This window comes from Haliaeetus leucocephalus, unplaced genomic scaffold (genome assembly GCF_000737465.1).
Source record: "Haliaeetus leucocephalus isolate CR32 unplaced genomic scaffold, Haliaeetus_leucocephalus-4.0 Scaffold184, whole genome shotgun sequence".
In the NCBI taxonomy this organism is placed as follows: Eukaryota; Metazoa; Chordata; class Aves; order Accipitriformes; family Accipitridae; genus Haliaeetus; species Haliaeetus leucocephalus.
Window position 1 is genome coordinate 9321556 of NW_010972620.1, and position 16667 is coordinate 9338222.

At 40.5% G+C, this 16667-nt stretch overlaps 2 protein-coding genes across 4 annotated transcripts in view; one reads left to right on the forward strand and one right to left on the reverse strand.

The window, feature by feature from the left end:
* Positions 1-114: 114 nt before the first annotated feature.
* Positions 115-2942, forward strand: USMG5 (up-regulated during skeletal muscle growth 5 homolog (mouse)). Of its 3 annotated transcripts, XM_010564791.1 has the most exons (5): positions 115-378; positions 620-802; positions 1672-1769; positions 1862-1957; positions 2836-2942. In XM_010564791.1, the coding sequence occupies exons 3-4, from the start codon at positions 1683-1685 to the stop codon at positions 1952-1954; spliced, it is 180 nt and encodes a 59-aa protein (XP_010563093.1). In that variant the 5' UTR covers positions 115-378; positions 620-802; positions 1672-1682; the 3' UTR covers positions 1955-1957; positions 2836-2942. The 3 variants fall into 3 exon arrangements, with proteins under 3 accessions (XP_010563093.1, XP_010563094.1, XP_010563092.1); XM_010564792.1 differs by lacking the exon at positions 620-802; XM_010564790.1 differs by lacking the exon at positions 115-378 and having other exon boundaries at positions 607-802.
* A 1864-nt stretch (positions 2943-4806) lies between these two features.
* TAF5 (TAF5 RNA polymerase II, TATA box binding protein (TBP)-associated factor, 100kDa) overlaps positions 4807-16667 on the reverse strand; it is an 11979-nt gene continuing 118 nt past the window's right edge. The window contains 12 exon segments of the mRNA XM_010564793.1: positions 4807-6145; positions 7460-7637; positions 7785-7962; positions 8878-9042; positions 10112-10241; positions 11206-11326; positions 11843-11978; positions 12436-12599; positions 13289-13604; positions 14783-15023; positions 16241-16664; positions 16666-16667. The exon segment at positions 16666-16667 is cut by the window's right edge and continues 118 nt beyond it. Of these exon segments, the coding sequence (XP_010563095.1) occupies positions 5928-6145; positions 7460-7637; positions 7785-7962; positions 8878-9042; positions 10112-10241; positions 11206-11326; positions 11843-11978; positions 12436-12599; positions 13289-13604; positions 14783-15023; positions 16241-16664; positions 16666-16667 (2273 nt within the window). The 3' untranslated portion in view covers positions 4807-5927.

Genomic DNA, 16667 nt, shown 5'->3' on the forward strand with positions numbered 1-16667 from the left:
AGCTGAGGCGAGGGAGCGCCGGGGTCGCGGCTGTCTGCGCCGGCGAGATGGGCCCGGCTTCTGCGCGGGGCTGGGGCGAGCGCGGCAGCCGGCGGTGCCCGGGGTCAGGGCAGCCGGCGGGGCGGGCCGCGCCTGGCAAGGGCACCGGGCTCTTCCGAAAAAGAAAACTCGTGCTGTGGTGTCTGGGCTCTGAGCCGTCCTCGGAAGGACGCAGTGACTCTTCTCCAGGCTTTTGCATCGGTCAGGCATGAGAAAAGGCGACCTTGGCTTTCCAAGTCGCATACGGCAGATGTTCAGGGGGTTTGTTTCATTAAGATTTTTAGCTATTGTATAGTCAATCCAGTTACAGGTATGCCTACTTGATTATACACCGGAGAGGTACGTTACTAGATTGGGTTTGTATAAGAGCTGTGTTCGTGAACATAGCACCTGCTGTAGCAGTTTCCTGTATCCCTCCTCTTCTGCGGTACTGGTGGCTACAGCATCTGCCTGGTTTAGGTAACTGTATGGCATGTGTGCCTCTTCTGGGGTGAGTTACAAGATAAACAACAAATGTTTGTCTTAAACATAAGAAAAATATATCTCTAAACATTAAAAAGAAAAACCCTTTTATTGTAAGGGTGACCAAATACTGGAACAGGCTCCCCAGAGCAGTTGTGGAGTCTCCCTCTCTGAAGATACTAAAAAGCTGACTGGACGTGTTCCTGAGTGACCTGCTGTAGCTGCCCCTGCTTTGAGCAGGTTGGGGTTGGACTATGCGATCTCCAGAGGTGCCAAACTGAACCATTCAGGGAATCTGCAAGTATGCTACTGTAGCCATGCCAGGCTTTTGTGTTAATGAACTTCTTACAGTAGATCTGAAACTTTGGTCCAGACACAGACAAAATACAAAAGTGTGCCCTCGTGTACTTGGTGTTTTTGTTGTTCCTGTGAAAGCACTTCTGAGGCTTTGTAGCTGGCTCAAGTAACTTGGTGATCTAGCTGAAAAATAAGGGGGGGGGGGGAAGTATATTTTCATCTAGACCTGTGAATACTACAGTGGGCAAGTAAGATGCAATAGAAACATGCAGCTGAGAGCAGGGCAGTTCTTACTAACAACTTGCACTCTAATATGGTATAAAAGTTGTAAAGCAGCATTTTGAATCACAAAACAGAGTAGTAGTCTAGTCTGAATCTTGTCACCAAGTTTTTGAGTATGTAATTGAAGCTGCTTCTTAGCTGAACTAGTGAAGATTTATCTTAATTAGGTATTGCAGATTCCTGAACAATTGGTATAAATTTGCCTGTGTTGAAAGGTTGTGTAGGCAGGACTGGCAGGTCTGTTCTTTATAAGTGCTTTGAGGAATTTTCCCTTTTATTATCATCATAATCCTGATATCTTTTTTCATGTTTAAACTGAGTTGAATGAACTTTGAAAATCATAAATGTTTTTCCCTTCGGAACCCCTCATTTGCTTATCTGCTTTTGACACCTATTTTGTACGTTAAGATAGAGTGTTCTGAATGCGTCTGCTCCTTCCGTATGTTGAATGTCCAACTGTCTGTTGAATGTGCTGAAAGCGGATTTAATAGCTGACAATGGAATTAAGTTCAGTGTAGACATTAGTTTGATTTTTCTATTGATCCTGTCCAGCTGACTTAAATTTGTTAACTGTCCTGTATTGCTCGTTAGGACAAGCAGCCATGGCTGGCCATGACTCAGGATCCCAACACCAGTTCACTGGATTTCAGAAGTACTTCAATTCCTATACCATCACAGGCAGAAGGAATGTATGTATTACGTATTTTAAGTTTTGTAGTCTAGTATTATGGTGTTTTCTGGGTTTTAGACTGAAACTAAACTTAACTTTTATGTTTTCCAGTATGTAATAGCAACATACACCAGTATTGCAATGCTCATCTTGTATTTCAAGCTTAGACCTAAAAAGAAAACTCCTGCTGTGGCAGATAAGTAAATGGTAAGTGGCTGGTGTTCTTCTGGGACCAAAATGCTTCAATGCCAGCCCAGGAAGAAAGAGTGACAAAGGACAAGTTGCTAATAATACAGTGTAATTAGAGAGAGAGAAATACAGGCATGTGAACTTTGTATTTATCATTTGAAATCTCAACTAAACTATAGCATCAGCTTATTTGGGGGCATTCTGAATGAAGTAGGTTGTTAAAGCGGGTTGCAGAATGTATGGGATACTGGTATTCTGTTTGTTCTTCTGACATGGTAAATGGGACTAGGGACAGCATGCAGGGAGGAAGAGTAAGCAAGGAGGGAGGAGTGGAAGGATGTTGCAGCTAGGTACATCAAACCTTGCCTACAACTATTGGGTGCCTCTGGTCTGCCCTTTTGCTGTAAAACAGGGATAACTGTTGCTTTGCAGGTTATTGAAATAATAAAGAAGTATTTCTTAGTTGTATTAGAGGATTCCAAGCACAGATCAATGCAGTCTGTTAAAACCTTCCTTTGAACAGAGTAAAGGAGCACCCTACAGTGGAACTGTATATATTGCACCCCTGATTATGCAAGGTCCATATAGGAGTGACTGGACTTGTTCTTGTGTAGCAACAACCAAGTGTTACAAAATTCTCAAGTCACTTTCAAATACAAAATTTCAGCTGAAGTGGCATTTTGAAAAAAAACTATGGGTTGTCCTCATAGTCTGCAAAAAGGGGTAGAAAACAAAAAGCTTGAGCATTGTTGTGTGTTAAGGGGACATCAGTCATTTCTTCCTGGGTGTACTGAAATGTGCCTCCTCGTAACTAAAACTGTTTGGGGAAGGGGAATGCTCAGTTACTAGTGCCACTGTGCAAGACTTGCTATGTTTGATCTCTCTTCTCTTGGCAGGTTGCTGGCATGTCCAAACCTCCAGTCTGTGTCAGTGTAATGCAAGCTGATGACTTGTTGTGGCTAATAAAATATAAATAATTACTTGTTTTATTGGAAATATGAAATGGTGCAAAACAGCATAAATGTCGGACTTGGCTTTTTTTTTTCCTCTGTCAAAAATAGTTATTTGTAGTGGAGATGGGAGTAGCTGATTCCTGTCATTACTATCTTAACTAAACTCTTCTCTTCTAACACATCCTAAAGTGTTCTGCGCACCTGTTAGTAACCTAGGAAAGTCCGCAGCAGCATGACTATAATACTGGCACAGAGGTTACAGCTGATCAAAGCATCTCCACGCTTCCCTGTCATAGTGGGAAACAGTAAGCTTACATGGTTTGCAGTTACCCAGTTGCTCCTGTTTTTTGCATTCCAAGCTAGTAACTTATAGAAACAGTGACTTCTTCACTATTATTAATACAATGCAGATTACAACTTCTGCCTCTGTTGTCCATATTTTGCATAGGACATGTTTGGTTTTGATGGAAAAACCTCCCAAAATAGACTGATCAAATTATGGTATTTGAGCTCTTTCTGTTACTGGCCTCTCTTGCAGAGGTAATTGCCAGAAAGAAAATGGCTTACTTTGCTGATGTTAAGTTCTTAAAACTCTGCATGTTCATAAACAGTGACTTAAGTAGTTCAGTGCTTATTTTTCCTGGACATAGCCTCTTAATAAATGAGGTGTTCCTACCACAATTAGATATATGCAGCTCCCTCCCTGCCCAACGCTAAAACTTGTCTATCATATCCTTCACATTGTCTTTCTATATCTCAGTTAAAACTCAGTACCTTCCTTAAAAACATCACATTAGTGCTGATGCATGAATGTGATTATATGGCACAGTGCTGCTTAGAAGGGTGCCAGCAGCAGGGGTTGAACCTGGGACTTCTGATGCTAATGCATGCAAATATACTTCCCAAACAGAGGGCAGCAGGAGGTAGGCATGGTTGCTGTAAAAAAAGGAGAGATAAATTACAGGGTCTTTGTGCTCTCTTACTGTAGCCTATGTATTCTTCAAGCCCTTTGTACATGCTGGGCCTTCTGAATAAACCTAGTGGTCTTCCTCTCCTATGAGTTTGTTTGCATAAATGGCCTCTGCTGTATACAACTTTCCAGATGAATAATAGTTGTTGTAACAGTGTAATAGATCTAATTAGCTGAACGAGATTTAGGTGAAATGGCTGGTCATCAACTTAACCTTTTCTGAATTACTTTGTTTCTCTTAGCAGAGTGCTCACAGCTACAAGCACTGGTCTTGTTTCCATTGCAGCCATCAAGGGAAGAAAATACCTTCTTGTAACATACGAACACAAGCTGTGTGGTTTTAGTATTTATTATAATATCAAAAGTATAAAACTGTACAAAATACAAAGGCAGAATGTGGCAGTGTTTTCTTTAAGCTGTACATGCTTTGTTTTAGGTAATTTGTTTGATTCACCATAACTGTACTTAAATCCAACTAGTCACATTGAGAGCTAGGAAATTTTGTTGAGGTACCATTACACAAAAAAAATGCATAATGTAGTTTTAACCTTTTTTCTTAAAGAAAATTTCCAGGTGAGCTTCCTAATGACTTTTTCACCCTTTATTTTGATGTATAATGCTTGTAATATACCTTTACTCCACGAGTTAGAGTCAGAGAAGGGATGAGAGGGGAGGTAGTTCTCTATTTACTTTACCTTAGAAATGTCAAGTCTTGTTTTTATTTTCACTAGAGAGCCAGCAGATTGTTCAAGTGTCCAAGCCCTTACTGGAAAGTAATGAGGAACACAAAACAGATTTCCCTGTATACAACTTGTAAGAGATTTGGGGAAAAAAAAAAAAAAAAAAACCAAAAAACCCACACACACCCAAAAAAAAAAAAAAAAAAAAAACAAACCCAAAACCACACTGAACTGGGCCTGTCCTTTGGTGGTGGTGTTTTCTGTTCAAAGACCCAGAAAGAAGTTATACTTCCCAGTGTTTTGCATGTTTTGCTCTTCATTAGAAATAAAGCACTGAGCTTTATTGGTTGTCCAGGAGGACTTACTAGGGTACAATGTTTCTGTGGGTAGAAATTGTCACTTCAGCAGACAAGCTGGCCTTTCAGAAGCAAACTGATAATACAGTTAGGACAGAATAATCCTTTTACTCTGCAATAGTATTTCAATTTCTCGGCTAGTTTTACATTTTGATAAGTTAAACCTTATGCACAAAGGATGCAGGTTTTTAAAGTTCTTCTAGATCTAATACAACATAGAAGGTTTTAAGTCCACTTTTTTAATAATGGGTATTTCAGTTGTGCCTCAGTCCCTTTTTTTTTCTTCTTCATACAATAAAGTATGAAAGTAAATAAAGTTCACATTGCACTTCTGGTTGCTTATCACACTTACAGCATTGGCTACCTGTGAAAACAGAGTAACAAGATCTGCATTTCCAGTACCTCAGAACAAAGGAGTTTGAAATCTTTTCAGGACTTAGTACTTGGATGCATAAAACCCACACACACAACTTCATGGCAGTTCCCCACAAGCCTCTGCCTGTTGGACCTACTCTTTCAATGCCCTGTTTGTTGCTGTGATACTCTTACCATACCTGTTGCCCAGCCCAGGCTATAGTGAATTAAACTACATTCTTTTCTGAAACTGACCAGTTTTTGCTTGTGTTTGAGATTGATTAAACATTTGCTAACCATAAATTAAGTGCTTTAAAAAAAAAATCATTTGAGAACACATACCAAGGCTGTTAACTTTCCACAAGTTTCAGCAGAGCTCAATACCATCTCTGAGAGGAGACAGCCATTTTCATATACATATATATATATTTTTATCAAAAGCACCATGAACAATTCCTTCTTTTACAGCCACGATGTCTTGTCAATCTCCAGCATTTTCAAACTGTGGATAAATATGAAATAGCAGAACTGAAAAACGCTGCTTGCATTAGTTTACATAGTTTCATTTTTCCTGCAACAGACTAGTGGGATCCACCTGTACAAGACGCTCCTCTTCATCTCACATATGAGGTCACTACTGCAATGACGGCACAGTCAGTCTTACAGCTTCCCGATTTACTGTGAACTGTAGGCTCCTGCAGCCAGCAGCAAGTTTCTGCGTGTAAAATGGAGGTGTACAACCGGGGTTGATTTGGTCATGTATGTACCTAGTAACAAGTCCTGTGAGTTTTCAGGCAAGTTTATATGTCCAGTGGCTGTAGTAAAGTCATCGGTTTCTAAATCTTCAAATGCCTTCACAGCATCCCACAGACGAACTGTGTTATCCATTGAACCTAAAAAGAACAACAGTTTAAAGTCTTTTCTTTTGTTAATAAAAAAGGTATATAAAAAAGTTATTGGGGAGCAAGTTAACAGAAATTAAAGCTCAAAAAGTAGTTTTGCTCGTAACTGTAGACTTATGCCCTCATCCTGCAAGGAAACGGACTTCAACAAGCCTCTAACATACTGAATGCATTCATAAAAGTTACCAGGATTTCAGCTTTCCTGTAACCTAACCTGAATGCCTTGTACATAAAGCACAACGAACTACTCTCTCGAAACACTTGGGTTTGGATTATATCACCTAGCACTGAAAAATCAGGACCATCCTGTGGGCTAGATGCCAATTTCAGGAAATGTTTATGATTCTAAGTCACATAATAACAGTTTGTTTGATACAGGGAAGACAGAATTTTACAGGCCCAGTGGCCTGTGCTTTCAATGGAGCATTGGTAGATAAATTGAAGTAACCACCAAGCAGGATGGATCAAACCTGTACCCTGTCTGTTAGCTTTCACTCCTGCAGTAGTGGTTTACCGAGGATTCTCACTGCACTGCATTTAGGAACATACTACTAAATAAATCTAGAACATCTCTAGCCAGGTTTCATGAGGAAATTACCCTGATGCAATTACAGTGTCCATCGTTCCTTCTGTCAGTAACTTGAACTTATTGGCTAATTTCAACCATTTGACAGAACAGAACACGTTTCAAATTCATTAAATTCCTATACATTTTAAGAAAACAGTTCACTAAAGATGGAGAGACAAAACTTTGTGCCTCCATGAAGGGAAAACTGGCAAAGGAGCTCTGCTGTATTAGACACCAGAGAATCCATGTGGACAGGCAGGAAAAACAAGTAGGCTTCACAAGTTCTGCTGCTCATAGACCTGATGGTTATTCTATATCAAAAATCTACCATGAAAAAATAGTAAGGGTGTGGATAACTCATATTCCTTTCTGTCCCTTCCGCTCTCTTCTTTTTAGTCCTGCTGCATTTCCCAGTCCCATTCCAGTATCCTGCACCTCTCTAGTCCAGCCATTTCTTGTCTGCCCTAGAGTTATTTCTAACTTCAGATTCAACACAGATCCCAGCCTTCGCTACCATCTAACTGCATAAAACCTTTCCTTCAGTTCCTGGAAGAGTGAGGGGTCACACTTTACAGTCCAGTGAAGTACTCGCAGTGAAGTACTCACAGTTATAAGTTGCTGCTTTTGCTAAGCAAGTGATTCTACTTTGTCTTCCTCAATTTAAGGAACCAATTATATCATTCCTCTTCAGACTTATGGAACACAACAGAAATTTCACTGTTTCCAGTGAATTTTACCTGATGCTAAAATTTCCCCATCTCTACTGAATCTGAGTGCATAGATAGTGTCAGTGTGCCCTTTCAATTCTCCAACCATCAAGCCATGTCCAATATCCCACAGTAGAACTCTTCCATCTGTTGCTCCAGTAGCCAGGAATCGTCCATTAGGAGAAAATGCCAATGAATGAATTGGTCCCTAAAACAGACATTTGGGGAGGACCAAACAAGTTAATTAAGTCTACTCACAAGCAATCAGTCAAGCTGTATTCATTCTCAACACTACTCTTCAGAATCTCATCGCAGAAATAAAACCACTTTCACACCATGAGTGATATGCCTTTACCTTATGTCCAGTGAATATTCTTACACAATTCCCATTCAAAACATCCCAGAGCCGTATAGTCCTGTCTGCTGAGCCCGTGGCAATATAGTTGGAGTTTGGATGAAATCGGGTACATGTCACATCAGCAAGATGGCCAGCAAATATCCGTAAAGGCTGGTAGTGATCTGTTGCCCACAGACTGAAAAGAAAAGCTTTATTAATAAAAAGAACCCAAATTAAGTTCAGTATCTGTACCTGTTAGAGCAGGTCCAGAGGAGGGGCACAAAAATCATCTGAGCGATGGAACACCCCTCCTATGAAGAAAGGCTGAGAGAGCTGGTGTTGTTCAGCCTGGAGAAGACAAGGCTCTAGGGAGTCCTTACTGCAGCCATTCAGTACTTAAAGGGGGCTTATAAGAAAGTGACAAACTTTTTAGCAGGGCCTGTTGCAATAGGACAAGGGGAAATGGTTTTAAACTTCTAAAAGAGGGTAGGTTTAGACTGGATATAGAGAGGAAATTTTTTTACAGTGAGGGTGGTGAAATGCTGGAACAGGTTCCCCAGAGAGGTGGTAGATGCCCCATCCCTGGAAACATTCAAGGTCAAGTTGGACGGGGCTCTGAGCAACCTGATCTAGTTGAAGATGTCCCTGCTCATTGCAGGGGGGTTGGACTAGATGATCTTTGGAGGTCCCTTCCAACCCAAACCATTCTGTGATTCTATGACCTGTTGCACCATGAGGAATAAAAGTAATTAATTATGCAGTGGTTTCTTACTGGCCAGTTTATTGAATTAGCAGGATCTGTTTTGGAAAAGTATACTTTTCAGAAGGAAGAAATAAAGACTGTTCTGTCAAGTTGTTAAACAACTGGAAAAGAATACTGCCAATCAGATAATCACATAAGAGGACACCATCTCTTTAGTCGTCAGATAATCTGATGTGTGTTGAAAAGGAAAAAAAAGACTAATTAAAACATTTGTTCAGTATTTTAATTGACATGAAATAAAATTTATTTCCAGTAATAGGGTAGGCTAGAGTCCATCAGCTAATCACTTTCAGGGTTAATCCACTACAAACTGACCCAGACAAGTAAAAAACCCATCCAGTTTCTTACCGAGCCACTCTGTCGTGTCCGCCTGACACAAAGTAATAACCATAAGGGGAGAATTGTGTATCCCATACTGGATAGTTGTGTCCTTTATATCCCACCAAACATGTGAATGTTTGGAGACTCCACAATCTGACAGTGCCATCCTCAGAACAGGACAACAGATAGTTCCTGTCACAGGAGAAAACATAGCATATTACATATCAAACTTACACACAGGCTGTATAACCATTGCATAAATACTGAGAGATGTCTATGGTAAGAAAAACTGTCCACTGAACAGCATCTGTTTAGCATGTCACATATAAATCAGCATTTTGGAGGGGTAAGCAACAATAACCAATTCAAACAATCCCAGGCCCTTATGGAAAAGAGAGACAATTGCATTTTGATGACTAATTCTGATGATACCTACAGCAATACCAAGGGAGGAAAAACAAAACCCAACACACAAAAAAATCCCACAGAGCTGGTCTTTACTCAGGAATTCCAGTTACAGGAAAAAATTACTAATAAATTGCTATGCTATGTTACTTTTAAAAAAAAAAAAAAATCTTTTAATATGTCTAAACGAAATGCCAGGATTCCCTGAAAGAGAATTCATATCATGTTCACATTCTCAGTCCATAATTATAGACTATATTCACGTTCCACACAAAGTTTACTTCTCAGCTGTGTTTCTGTGATGGATGTTTCCTTACTAGACACATGCAAAAGCAAAACATTAGTAATTTAAACCTCCTTTCTACTGTCCACACTCTCATAATTACATAATGGTTTTAAATCTCTTATTTTAAAGACACTATTCCATACATTTTCAAAATAAAGTCTCAATAGAATATGAGAAACTTGAAGGAGTGCAATGATATGCTACTCAGACTGGTTTTATGTTTTGCAGTACTATAAGTGAAATCAATGCTGCAGTATTTTCCTCTCTACAATTCAGTTAAAACCCAGTTTAAACTACAGTTTGCAAAAAAAATGGCCTATTTTGCCATCTAAGTCCTGAACCTCAAAAAAGCTGCTGGCATCCTCAGCTCCAGTTGATTTCAGTAATAGCTGACAGTGCCCAACAACCCGAGCATAAGGAGCATTTATGCTCACACACAGTTTCTTATAAACTGCGTAAACAATTGCTTTAACCTTCTGGAAAAAGCTGCATTAAGAACACGTTTGCATTCAGTAGCATGCAATTAGAACTCAAGACAAGCAAGCTGGTTAGCTTGTAAACTTATTTTACCTATCAGGACTGAAGCTGGTGCCATAGACAGGTCCACTGTGACCATATAAAATCTTCAACTCACTTGCTGTTTTCTCATCCATGATCCTCTCCAATACATCGTCTGATTCTTTGTCGATGAGACTGAGGTCTGCAATATTTCAAAGTTCATGTATCATAATAACTGTTAGAAGTTCAAAGATAAATGCCACGAACAGAAAAACCAATAATATTCTCTCTAAAAGAGGCAAGTATGTGAACATGACAAAGTACCTAGGAATTGATAAATTTGAAATATACAATGGCATTTAAAATATTTTTTACCATTGTAAAAAGTGAAAATAGTGCTTTACATAAAGAGTCATTCTTTAAGTCTTCACTGAGCTAAGACAAATTAATCCTGATGTGTGTTATTTTTCATATATATATTGTTCAGCCTCCAAACACAATAACATCTCCTTGATAGAGATGCCAAATTTTCATGCCTTTTCCCAGGAAGTTAATATGCCACAAACACACTTTACACACATATTTTGACGGCTGCACACTACACACAACTTAAAATAGCTTTTAGTCTGTAGGCTACTGTTTGCTGAACATCATGACGTCTCAGTTAAATATCAAGATTAAGAAATGTTTGCATGGTATCTAGCTTCAACCACAACACATTGTTACATAAACAGCAGAATTAAAGAAGCCTGGTTTCCATGAATTTGCATAAGTGTTGAGCCACAGGACATTCTCCTCCATCCTTCTAGAGTTCAATCCTATAATTTCCCCCAGGGTACCTCTAGTCTCTCCCCTAGATCACCTAAACCCAACTGTCTACTACACCCTGTAGTTACCATCCAGTTAAGAAGCAAGATGGCTAGTTCCAAGTTCCGTGCACTGACCACCTCACAGCAGGTGTACACAAACATATTTCTCATTCCTTTAAAAATGTTTCTAATGGTAGTATATAAGATGCGATCATACATCTGTGCATGTATTGTTTCTTCAAAGTGAAAGCATCTAACTGCTGAAGACAACTCTCCTGCCACAGACATCTTTCTCTGTTCATGCAAAACACAGCTGACAAGTAACATGCTCATATTAAGTGTTATTGTCTTAATTACCTGCTGCTGTTTTCACACTACGTAGCTTTTTTGGAGTCACGGACCACACTCTGACAGTAGAGTCAGCAAAGCCTCCTACAATCATACTAGAGTCATCTGTAATATCCACTGCAGTCAGACCCTAGACACAAAATATCCATTTATATTGTTTGTATCTTTAATGATGCATTTCAGATATTACAAAATCCTAAGTACTAATAAGAAAATTAATTTGACTGACTTACAAAAATAAGAGGGAATTATTCTAGGATAGACATAAACACACATCAATTCTTGCTCCATTAAAAATAAAGCTATATGAATGAAGCGCAGTCAATAGTGACAGAACAGTACTGTTTTCCAGTATTTTGGTGCAAAAAAATCTACTGCATTCTGTAGAATACACTTAGGGACCCAGACAAAAAGCAAAAGAAGGAATTATGGCAAAATCAGAGCAAAACCAAGGAACATGGAAATTATACCGTTTAAGGAGTCTTTAAAGAGAATTTTGAACATTTTTGAACATAAACTTTGCAACACTTATTCCAAATACTCCAATAACCCTTGCCAATGCTGTTAAGCCTTCTTTTCTTATTAAGAGTGATGTTTATAATTTTGATTCCCTTTTCCATATTACCCAAACTCTTCTTTTACCAACCTGGTAAGCATTAAGGAACGTGTAGAAACAGATGGAGGGCAGGCACTCTGGGCCAAGACGCACACGCCTTGCAGCTTCCTTCATATTCATTACTTTATCCAGCTTGTCAGAGTCTTTCAGTTCAGGCAGAGGAATTCTACAAGAAGCACAGATTTTTATGATCTAAAAGCACTTTCCATGTTGTTAATCTAGACAAAGAAAGTGAAACCTTTGCATGCAACCCTATACTTCAAATACGAAACAAGAATTAGAAAAAAAAAAGAAAGACTATGTGGATTAACTGATGAGAAAAAAAGAGCCAGCTTTAAGAATTTCAGACAGGCAGTGGAACAAGATAAATAACTGGGTATGACCTGAAAAGATTAGTGGGTAACTGAGTAAAATTTTATCAAGGGAAATCTAGATTGACTTGAAAGGCAAAGACAGAGGGTTATATGCTAAGCTTTCCATCACCTCCCTTAGAAGTCTTATGGCTAAAGCTGTGTACAGCTGAAATGGCCAAAATGCTAAAAATGTCATGTGAAGGGCGATGCAGATTTGGCATGACAAGACTGGATTTAACAAGACTTCTCTACACATTGTTCCCTTGGTACCTGTTTTGGGGAGGAGCATTAGGGTCTTGTTTTTTACTTTTTGACCCTACACTATCTTTTTTAGGTTTTTTCTTCTTTGGCTTTCCTTCCTCATTTTCCCCTTCTTCATCTTCATCATCCAAAGGCACATCAAACTCTGGTTCTTTCAATAAGCCAAAGAAAACCTGCAAGTCAATAAAACACACACAAGACAAAACAGTAATTGCTGTTCTTACTGAAAACTAATTTTTTTAATGGAAACTTTTCAACATAATAGGCCAAGCAATACAGCCGCCCCTTTAAAACTGCCACGTTTAATATTACTGCATACATTACTGGTTAGCCCATAATAAAGGTAGTACATATGCTGCTGTTTTGCCCAGCAACTGACCTGGACAACTGTAAGTTCTCCCACCATCTCTTAGCACTTCCTTAAAGCAGAATCCCTACAGCTTACATAATTTATCTGTATAGTACTGTGGTACTACAGTGTCAGGATCTACACAAACAGCCCTTGCAGTAACAACTGGCAGTAAGTAAGAATTCCATCTGTTGTACAAAAGAGGAAGCCAAACAGTCAGGTGTCCATTCTAAAACAACAGAGTAATTCAAGAGTTAGTTTAAGTTTAGTTCAGTGGACTGAATACAAGGTTGTCTCTCAAAGGGGTTCAACAGTTTCTTCTACCAGACAGTGACACATCTTGATCTCTCTACTCCTGCCAACAACAGATATTTGTACAGTTCTCTTGCTTTGCTCTGTTCATGCTGTCCTTTAAGATCTCAAGTGACAACTGTCTGTCTATACTAAGGTATCTCCCTGAAAAACTAGGAAGAATTATTCAATTACAAAAGTGCAACATTCTTTGCCTCCTACCTTTGCTTTATTAGCTTCTCGTTTTGCCTCCCCAGCCAAGCTTCCAACCATAGCATCTATCTGTTGTTTACTGCGAGGCATTCCATCAAAGATATCAATGTAAAGATGTTCCTGAACAATGTTCCAGATCTGGTTGTTCTGCTTTTCCTGAAGATGCCTCTTCAAGAGTTGGTAAGAGTCACGGGAAATACGCAGCACAAACTTGCTTGTTCGGAAATCCAGCATGGTCTCATTACCTTTCATATGTTCTTTTTTGGTTAAGCTAGATAATACACGCAGGTCATCCTGGTAATAGCACTCCTGATCCCCATGAAATCTATTGAAACAATTTAAGATACGATAAAAGAGTTATTACAAAAACATTATCTCCTAAGTGCACACCTATTTACATTACTTTAACATGAAGCATATATGTAAGGACCTTTTGGAAGCTACTGACTACATACAGGATTATTTTTCTGCTGAAAAATACCCTGGGGAAGATACTGTAAACAGCAAGTCACTGGTGTAAGAGCATTCAACGGTTAAAAAACAAGATGGAAAGAACACAGAATGGAACCTCACAGAATTTCATACACATAGAGGGTTCTTGCCTGAAGTAAATAGTTACACTAACATGTTTATTTACAGAAATGAAACCCTAATTTGTGGTATCATAAAATACACGGCATTTTTTATTACACAAGACTACTTGGATGTATTTATATCTGATTCATTATATGAATAGGCACATTTCACAGTGTCTATGTTTCTCACTCTCCACTTGCATTATCTAATAGCTAACATATGTCTAGAGTTTTCCATTTTTACTCAAACCATGTTATAAAATAATTGCGGCAGGGAATGTTTTAACTATTTACAGCAACATTTTAACTATTTACAGGACCATTTTTGCTAACCACATTGGAGAGAGACAAAGTTATCCTTTTGGATTGAAATATTTTGTAATTGGGCTGAATCTAGAAAACAAAGAAAATTTAATTTTCTTCTCAAGTGATAAGGAAGTGAAACATAGTAAGAGCACAGAAAATTATGGATTAGCCATAAATTAATTCCTTTAATCTCATCTGAATTTCAGTATACATTCTATGACATCAGCAAATACTTATAGCATACGTTACTTTGGCATCTCAGTGCAATTTTCCAGTGCTAAAAAATGACCCCATTATCTTTCCCTAAAGAAGCATAATCTCTTCATTGATACTTTTGCAGTAAAGAGACCATCAGCTTACCCAAAAGATGGGTCAAAATCTGCCCATGGACAGTTCAAAAGCATGTAGCTTGAACATCCTTCTAATATAGGAGTTTGGAAAAGGATTCAAGAACAGTTACTGTAATCCATGGCACCATTACTTCAGATTCCAAATCTCTTCAACATCAAAGAAAAATAATACATACCTCTATATACGTATAAACCTATGCTACTATAGCTTACAGATTTAATCAAAGTAGCAGACACAAAACAATGCAAATGCAAAAATGAAAATAAATTACCTTTCAAAAAAAGACTTTGCTTCACTCTCATGTTGATTGTAGACCAATTCCAAGTACATGTGCACAAAGAGAGGATAAAACAGCTGAGACAATTCTGCTCGATGACAGTCCAGGGAACACTCAATGAAGTGTTTTAATCCACTGTAGTATTCCTCATACAGCGTCGGGTCCCCCTGTTGATTGTAGGCAGACAATACTGCACTCACATCTGGCTGATCTTCCACAACAACGCCTCCTCCAACTGCAAAAGCATTAGCATGTAACAAGAGCTTGTAAGACAGCCTGAAAGAGCTAGCAAATATACAGTGGCTAACAACTCCATTGGTAAAGTGAGGCACTCTGAGCACAACATGATACCAAGTCTCGTGCTTTTTCAGCACTGAGTCTAAGCAATACAAGTGAGAGGATGGTAGCACATTATAGTCCAGCAGTCAATTCTCCTAGCACCTTCAGCCATTTTTTGTGCCTTCCCAGCCAACAGTTACCTATAAGGTATTTAACATAGTGCCTAATTCAGCTAAGATTATAAGTGTAAAGGAAGAACCCACTAACATCACCAAAATAAGTTATCTTTACTGCTAAGGCTAGAAACTCTCAAATGAAGAGCAGAATCTTTCTAAGCCTGTAAGATATACCCACTATAATTATTTTGCTTCCAGTAAACAACATTATAGGGCAGTGACTTTTTGTCATCTGCTAATGGTCCAAGAGCTCTGTTCTACATAGCAGTCATTAAACATTTTCATTGCTTTGTCTTCTATATAAAAACAATTCTATCAGGTGATAACACGAACAAGCTGACTTTATACTATACATTCAGTGGAACTCAAGACATTCCTGAAATTCCATGACACTGTTCTGTAAAGCTGCCCCACAGAACACCTTGATTAAAAATACTTAAGACTTTAATTATCCAAAGGACATCTCAAGTATCCAGCAACTTGATCGAGAAATGTATGAAGCCTCCTCTACAAGTATCCTATGGCTCCTTCCTCAAAATGCACCCTGTACATCAGGCCTCCATTCTCATCCCTGCAGCCACATCTCGGACCATCACCTCAAACTACAGAGGAAACCTTCAGCCTCCTGTTACAATGTTAGTCAAGATGGAACACAAAGACAAGGGGAAGCACCTCTCACTTTGACAGTGCTCCCTGCAAGCGTCACAGAAACCCTACCTTTGGTCCCTTGCTCCGAGGAGGGGCACCCCCAGGAGATGCCGATCTCTTCTCAAGTTGTACGGGGGGAATGACACACCCGGGGCTCCCCCCAAAAGGCCAGGGTACATTCTCACCTCCCGCCCCAGGGAGGGCCACCCCAAGGGAGGCACGACCTGACACCATCCCTTGTGCCCGAGCATCACGGAGAGGCCCCACGCCTGCGAGAGGCACAAGGGCCCCCCAGCACCCACGGGTCCCGCCCGGCGCAGCGACCCCGCAGTCCCCGCGCGGGCCCCACCTTTCCCCGGCGGCACGGCGGCGACCGCCGCCACCCCGGGGCTGGAAGACGCGACAGTGGCGACACTGCCTCCTATCGCGATGGCGGCAGCGGCGGTGACCCGGCTGAGCAGCGCCTCGCCGCCGGCGGAGTCCCCATCGCCGCCCGGGGCTCCCAGAAGCCCGGCGCCGGCGGGGCTGAGGGCAGCGGCACCGAGGTCGTCGCCGAGCAGGCGGGCTTCGCGGCGCAGGATCTCCTCGGACTCGCGGAGGTTGCTGCGCCGCAGGAACTGCAGCACGGCCACGAGCGTCTGCCGGTCCAGCGCCGCCGGGGAAGCGGCCGGGCCCGGTGCCGCCTGCTTAGGGGGTGCCGCCTCCCCACCGTTCCCCGCCGCCTCCACCTCCACCGCCGCGGCCGGGGGAGCGGCGGGAGCGGCGGCGGCGGCGGC